Here is a 7,706-nt window from a genome sequence, read left to right on the forward strand (position 1 = left end):
GAATTTTACTTGAAACTCCATCTCCGACTATCCTTTCTTTTCTGGCATTATCTTTTAAACTCAATAATGATGAGCCAAAAGAAAATAACGAAAAGGAAAATTTCCAGATCTTTATTTGGCACAATTGAAAGAACCACAAAGGCCACTTTGTCAACACAATTCCAAAACAAAAAATTGAAAACGTAACTTCTTCTGCAATTCTGCCCTTCTCACTGACACAACTGCCACCAAGAATCTTTCGAAGAAATTTCGGATCTTGAGCAACCAAAAGAACAAGTAGAATGGGAGAAGGTTGAATCGGGGAAGAAGCGAAATAAAGGGAGAGACGAAACCTTGGGGGGGGGGGGGGGAGGGGGAAGACGAAGGGAGGAAAGGCATCTAGAGAATATAATGCAGATGGGGAGGTTTGGAATTGGGAAGAAGACACACTGGGTGGGGGGTTAGGGGGTTGGGGTGGGGAAGAAGACAAGAGCGGGAGGGGTTATTTTTTCTTTCTTTTTTTATTTGTTAATTGGTGTAAAAAGGAAAAAAAAAAATTAAAACTTAGACACGTGGATTCTTTATAAAACTTTTGAAATGAAATTATTAGCATTTACGCGCCTGATTGATGTGAAGAACACGCGAGCTAAAGTGGTGTGTTGTTGACACACTTTTGAAAGGTTTGAGTGTATAATATTATCCCCGTGATGAACAGGTGTGTAAGAAAGATTTGAGTACAAGGTCGATGGGTAAACTATGTATTTTGCCAACATTAAAAAAAAAATTAAACTGAGGTTTTCAATCATGTTACAGGCTCCAGGCATGTAAAATCATTCTGGCAACTGGCATTTGCATCGTGAAGTTCTATCTCGCTGGAAAACGCTGTAGTTTATATGTCCTACCCTCTCAACTCCAGAAAATATTTTAAAAGGAAAAATACACATCAATATGGAGATGATGCTGGAAAGTTTCTAGACCCTAAAATACAGTAAGAACCTCAATAGACCATGAAAATATGATACATCTCAAAAGGCGTAGCTGTTTGGTGGGATGATATAAGTAAAAGAGCTCCAAAGTCCAAACCGGCTCAGACATACTTGCACAGATAAAATGGTACAAATGGCTTTGCTTGTATTGTTCTTCTCTTGATACACACTTGCATAAATCATCAAGAGTTAAGACTTTGACACGAAAGTCTACTTCAAAAAGCTCTGCATGAACTGGTTTCACTCACAATTGCGAAACATGATTAGTTTCATTTAGGAAGAGACAGCCAAAGATATAGTTGTAAAAATCCTTTCCTTTAACAGTTTCTCCTCCACCAACAACAGCTTCAGTATCGTATTTGACTGCCCTACCGCAGTCAGGGCAGTAGGTAATCTGCATCCAAAAGATATCTTTAGAGTTCATTAAAGATTGAGCTTAACGAGAGGGTCATTTCCTGTCTCACTAAGATGACAACAACACAGGAAAATAGCAAGCAACAAAATCCATAACCATATTTACAAAAGCAAAGATGATCAGTGGCAAAGTCATGCTTTGAGCAGTCACATTTCAGAACTACCAAAATCCGAAAATGCTATAATAGAGGTAATTTGCTGTCATACCTCCAATAATTTAGGCTGAAACTGGCAATCAAGCATGACATCAACCCCATACATCGCCCTAGATTTGCTATGATGCATTTCTGGATGCACAACAGCAGCTGCTTCAAAAGCCGATTTAATCATACTTCTAATCCTTGAATGGATATCCAGCCAGTTAACTGCAACAAAGACAAGAGAGTGAGACTAGTAATTAATTCACTGTGTCCTGCTAAATCCACAACAGACGGACAGGAGGAAATCAACCTATTGAGAAACACCCTCACCCTCATGTTCCTTCTCAAATTCTTTCACAAAATCTGGTGTATTCATATGGTTCAACCTGCCTCTGTAGTTCTACAGGAGAATATTACATTAAATGTCAAGAACCAAGTCAAGGAATAAAATCATGCAATCACATCAAATAAAATACTCAAATCAATTATGAAGCTGCAAAATCAACAAATAGTGGAGACAGGTAATCAGTACTTACCATAACAGTGAAATGAGTCTCGTATTCATCAAAGCTATGTTTCTCCAAAGTGTATGTGTTGTTTGCCAATCTTACCTGAACGGAAAATAGAAACAATTAGCCAGAGACAAGAAAACAATTTCTAGAAAGGCATTTTATATGTATGACATAAAGTATCATAGTGAAACAGTTCTCTTTCCAACTTCTCGACCACTAAGAGAACACCTACACCAATGAAATATGCACATACCCAGAAAACTTCTGCAAGGAAGATCTCCAGGGGATTCATACTGCGAACCAAAACAATATAGCGGAGATCAAATTTTCTCCCTTGAAATAGAGCGGGATGCTCAATGTACTTCTGACAGATTTTTGGGCCAGTTTCCATGAGACGGACAATAGCAGATAAATTGCTAGTTATTGTCGTATCAATAGTTCTTGCCATGTTCCATGGCTTCAAGATCCACAAATTGTCTAGTTTTTCTCTTTCACGTTGGTGAAAATCTCCAATAAGTTGAGTTAGTTGTGTCTCAAGATTATAAGTAGGCTGAAGCCATTCGACCAATCCATGAGCCTGTTAAGAAAGTGGACTAAATTTAGCATCAGCATTCTGCATGAAGAACAAGTGCTCAACCACTGAATATAAAAACATGAAATCTATGATGACCTTCTTAATAGTTTCCGCTAAATGATGTTTCATAACCAGGCAAGCCTCAAATGGAAATTGATTTATATACTGTTCATCATTTAGTCCTGCTGCCTTCTTTGTCTCCTCATCTATCTGCATGCTTGTCCATATAATGTCTGCATCTTTGGGCTCAGTTGCTATAAACACCACCAGTAATGTGAAGTTAATATATGTAGAGTCTTGAGCCAATAAAATGTTCGTAAAATTGTACTCAAACAACCAGTACACACTTTCTTGACTGTACGCAATATGAGAAAAAGAGTACATGACATTAACGACCAAGTCCAGACAGTGAAAGCGACACAGAAACAGTCAACAATCTAATAAAAAGGAAATTACAGTGGCATCAGAATAAAGACATACTGATAACAAACTCAGGACGAGTCAGATATTCTTCCACTGGAGGTATGTCAGTGTACACGCGTAAAGCACTTCCATCACCATGACACAGGCTATTTGTAACTGATGACCCCTGTACTGGGCTGACAAATTTGTTTGATTGCAACTTGTTCTTATATTTTTCATATTCCTGAAGAATAATGGAAACCAAATTTCATGTTGAACATCTATATTCAGTTAACAAGATGAACAATCAAATCTGAATAAGTAAATACATACTTTGATAAAATAGTTTCTTGGTGTATGGAACCAAGCAGTTAGGCGAGCAGATCGCTGCTTCTCTTCCCCAATACCAAATAGATAATCACGAGTGCACTCATCACCTTCTCGAACATCGTCAATCGGCCAAAGAATTGAGTAACTAAAATCATTTAAAAATTAGTAAAGTTTCATAAATATATGGAAGTTTGCAAAGTTAAAGTTTAAACGCATAATAACTTCATCAGAGAAGCAGAAGAAGGGCATATGCCAACTATGTTTTAATTCCCTTATCAGGCTTTACATTGGAAAAGGACCTTCAGCCTTCAGCCATAGAGGAGACTATGAGAAGGATAATATTCCAATATTCCCTTGAGTAGGATATGTTGTTTTTCCACAATGGATCTTATTGACGCGCTAAGGTTTTCCCAAGGAGAGTTACTTAGCAACAAACTTTTTCCTCAGATCCTCCTACTTTAATTGGAACAAAGGAAAAATAAGTGACACGTTATTTGCTGTTTAAACAAAAAGTAAAGTCAACATTTTGGATATGTATCTATTCAGAGAAGTATAATAAAAAGGGATATACAATCTGAGCACTTTATAGATTTATTCACAAAAAGGGTAAAGCCTGAAGCCTGGGTACAAGCGGTATACGCAGCTACAAATCCCAAGTAGTCATCTAAACAAGATTTCTTGTGCACTCCAATATATACAAAAAGTGTCTTTTCTGTAATGGATATACAAAAAGTCGTTTAGTAAAGGAGAGCATCCGAATATGTAAGCAAGAAAGCAGGTAGACGTAGTTTAAGAAGAGAACCTCACAGCTGATGCCAAATTGCCCTCCGGCATGTAGAGAAAAGGAGATACTCTAAAGTTTGACTTGTCGCTGTGGCGCAAAGCAGAACCAAGTTCATCCATTACATACCTATGAGCACAAACAAACAGGTTGATATGAGGATAATATGCATATAAGCTTGAATTCAGAAAACATTGTTCAGAGTCACAAAAGCATTGTATCATATCATTATAGACCAGCAACTTTGGCACAATCAAGTTGAAAGACTTCTTAGTTGCAATAGCAACTCTCACCAATTTAGTCAAAGAGTCAAGTTAAACATTTTACAAAATAGACAGAGGGATTCTGATCACATTTTTGAAATTCCAATTGCTAAAAGTCCACTAGTCTAATTTTACACAACTAGAATTCCTCCAACTTCAGCTCACAGAAAAATGTGCTATTTTTTAGATCCTGTAGAGTCTATAGATGCAATCTTCAGAACCAAGCTAGAGAAAACAAGAAGCCCAAAGGTTCAAGATGCTGAGAATGCTTATTAAACCGAACTATTCATGTTGCTTAGAGCAGATGTGTAAGGGAAGAAGGACATCACATGGAGATATCAACTTTGAGGATAATCAAATGAAATGGTAAATTTCTAGCTTGCATACCATACAGAGGTTTCGTCAATCTTTTCTTCATCTGCTAGTCTATATGTCATTAAGTACAACCACATAGCATTTATGACACGATCTTCTAGAGGGTCTCCGGCAGCCCATTCAGGAAGGCGTGGTTGCAACATTGAATCGACCACAGACTTCCCAGACTCCAATATTTTGGATGTGTTTACTCCATTTAGGAGAGAAAGATTAGGCAGCGCTTCAACAATTTCAGCAGCGCTTTCTCCTAAAGGCCCAGGAATATCAACCTGTTCCATAGTTTATATAAAATCATTATGTGCTCACACTGAAGCGGAAGTAGTTAAAAGAGGTACCTCCAGAGAATCCAAGCAACTGAATCCTTTAAGAAGCTGCAATAAATCACTAAGAGAATTCTGGTCCAATGGATTTCCACGCAGATTTAAGTAAGAAAGAGATGGGATATCATCAGGATTAAATGCCTGAGAAAACCATGCAGCATAAACAGGAAAATATTAGAAGGATAGAGGAGCAACCACTACATCCATAAAAGACAGCCATAGTTTCACATTATCTCAAAGAATCTTAATATTCTTGGGGGGAGGGGGAGGGGGGGGGGGGGTACGAGAGAGAATTTCATGATAAATTCAAAGCACCTTTATTTGGAAAGGTAAACGTAGGAATAGGCCTCACCTTGTTTATCAGATTGTGAATAGACCTGTTACTAAGGTCTAGAGATGTCACACTCTCCAAAGGATGATCTCTTTGATGGGCAAAGCCTGCATTTTCTTTGTCATAGATTCCACCACAAAATCCTAATGCCCACTCTCCATAGTTAGATGTGAACTTTGAGTTGCAAACTTCCAAACCAGGGCAACCCTGAATGATTGCAGTCTCTGAATTACTATCCAAAGAAGAAAAGGAAGAACCATCAAATACTACTCAAGCTTGCCAATAAGGAAATTGCTAACCGAGCATCAATTACTATTCCAAAAAAAAAACTCACTCCTTCATTGAACCTAGTTACAGAGCTCTTGGCAACTTACCTACGCTCCAAAATTGGATTATTGTTCAGCCAGAGAGCTTTAAGATTTTTGAGTCGGGTAACTTCCTTGGCAACAATCTCAACATCCTTCAGATTGTTGCTGCACAGGCTCAGTGCCAGTAAATTCTGATGCAAGAAAATTTAAAATTAACAAATATAAGTAAAATAAAGCACCAAGTCAACATTATTAAAAAATGTGACAACAAACATAGTGAAAAGCCCAAACTCTACTTGTGGGAACTCATTGGGTTTGTTGTTGTTGTAACAAACATAGTGAAAGCACCAATACACTAGAGGTGACTCATTGCATACATTTTTTGCCCCTATAAAGTTGCAGCTTCTAACACACTAATTTAAAAGATCTTCCATTATATGCATAATAAAAATTTCATAAAGAAATCTAGGCTAGCTATTATGTACAAGAAACCGCAACTTGCATCTCTCATGCATAGGGAAGGTGGGAAGAATCCTAACGCAAAGTAAGGCCATTAAAAGGGAACTACTTCTCCACGGATAAAACTCATGCTATCACAGGCACATTTAAGCAAGCTTGCACAAGAACAGGGTGTGCAATTCCGAGTCCCGAGGAGCTACTTTGTTCCTATTTCTTTTTAGTTTCTAATTGATCAGGTTGATATAATTTAGAGCTATAAGGGAAACGTACAGGAAATTTATTAGGCAAATCAAGAGATAGAAGCATGTCATCATCAATGTCAAGTTCCTCAAGCTCCAACCACCTTGTAGCATCATCCCCGCCTTCTTTTATTTCTCTCTGCACTATTTCCACGGCACTCAGTTTAATACTATCCTCTTCGCCTGCATCACCATCTACATCACCTGCTTCCTCAGCTGCACTATCTACACACATTAATGCAGCCATTCTTTCTGCTAAACCTGGAACTTCACACAACTGCATTATGAAATTTAAAGAAAAATACAAAAATTAATCACAAATAACTGAAAGCATCGCCAATGAAATAACATCTACTTCATCACCAAATTTCCAGGGTTAATTGACACATGCTCACTAAACTTTACTTGTTGTATCAGTAGTCATAAAACTATTTGTTATCTCAATAAAATTTTAAAAAAATAATTTTTCATGTTGTAACAGTAAAGTCAAAAACTATTTTTTGTATCTCACAAAATTATTTTCTGTCACATTACAGTCACTGAACTTTACTTGTAACAGTTATATCACAAACTATTTTTTGTTACATTAAAGTCACTGAACTTTAATTACCAGTTATATGTAATGTATATAGTGTCTACGTATGTTTATCACTTCATTTTCATGTATTTGACTTATGCAATGTATATATGTGCGTAAATTACTCCTATTTGAGAGAGAAAACAGTTTTATAAACCTGCTTATAAGCATCGGGGAGGCGAAAAGTCCAAGCGTGATCAACAAGGAAGAGATTTGAGTGCTTAGGCATGAAATCGGAAGTGAAAAGTAGCCTCCTTTGGCGGCCATCTTCGAGAGGCTCAATTTGGAAAAAGTGACCGCCGTCAAAAGTATCGGAGGAGAGCTTCTGAAAGAGAAGCTTGTGAAGTGACTGCGGGATTCCGGCCGCCGCTAAGAGTACGCCGTGGACTTTAACGAAGTCGTCATAGGATTGGATTCTGCTCATTTCTGCTGAGTTTTTAGGGAAAGCTCACTCGCTAACTCTGTGAACAACGGAAAAAGGGTTTACAGGGTTTTAGATGACAAGGCGCTGTTTGGGGGTTCGTCTTATTCTTCCCGCTAAAATGACAAAAATACCCACCTATGTTTGAGAAGAGGTTAAAATTAGTTCCTTGAATATATTCTTGAGCACATTTGATCCTTTAAATTTTTGAAAAGCATTGTTGGTCCCTTGTCACATATTTAACAAACTTTAACTATCACGACGATTGTGGGAATAAAATTCTTTTTAGAAAAAA

General features: G+C 37.5%; 1 protein-coding gene across 2 annotated transcripts; it reads right to left on the minus strand.

Moving 5' to 3' along the window:
- Positions 726–7,489, minus strand: LOC109225601 (tubulin--tyrosine ligase-like protein 12). 2 transcript variants are annotated; one of them, XM_019390323.1, is made up of 15 exons: positions 7,148–7,489; positions 6,445–6,690; positions 5,782–5,906; positions 5,429–5,639; positions 5,092–5,217; positions 4,769–5,025; positions 4,140–4,247; positions 3,341–3,482; positions 3,086–3,251; positions 2,702–2,859; positions 2,285–2,608; positions 2,056–2,130; positions 1,850–1,919; positions 1,587–1,744; positions 726–1,359 (listed from the first exon to the last, which is right to left on the minus strand). In XM_019390323.1, the coding sequence occupies exons 1-15, from the start codon at positions 7,412–7,414 to the stop codon at positions 1,210–1,212; spliced, it is 2,583 nt and encodes an 860-aa protein (XP_019245868.1). In that variant the 5' UTR covers positions 7,415–7,489; the 3' UTR covers positions 726–1,209. The 2 variants fall into 2 exon arrangements, with proteins under 2 accessions (XP_019245868.1, XP_019245869.1); XM_019390324.1 differs by lacking the exon at positions 726–1,359 and having other exon boundaries at positions 1,656–1,744; positions 1,830–1,919.

The sequence above is a fragment of the Nicotiana attenuata genome, chromosome 5 (assembly GCF_001879085.1).
Source record: "Nicotiana attenuata strain UT chromosome 5, NIATTr2, whole genome shotgun sequence".
In the NCBI taxonomy this organism is placed as follows: Eukaryota; Viridiplantae; Streptophyta; class Magnoliopsida; order Solanales; family Solanaceae; genus Nicotiana; species Nicotiana attenuata.

What these genes read in the sequence shown, in the direction of transcription:
- LOC109225601 (XM_019390323.1), bottom strand. Translation starts at nt 7,414, where the DNA reads ATGAGCAGAATCCAATCCTATGACGACTTCGTTAAAGTCCACGGCGTA. An exon ending in AGACTCATTTCACTGTTATG is followed by an intron (nt 1,920 to 2,055) that starts GTAAGTACTGAT and finishes ATTCTCCTGTAG; the next exon opens with AACTACAGAGGCAGGTTGAA. An exon ending in ATTTGAGAAGGAACATGAGG is followed by an intron (nt 1,745 to 1,849) that starts GTGAGGGTGTTT and finishes TCTTTGTTGCAG; the next exon opens with TTAACTGGCTGGATATCCAT.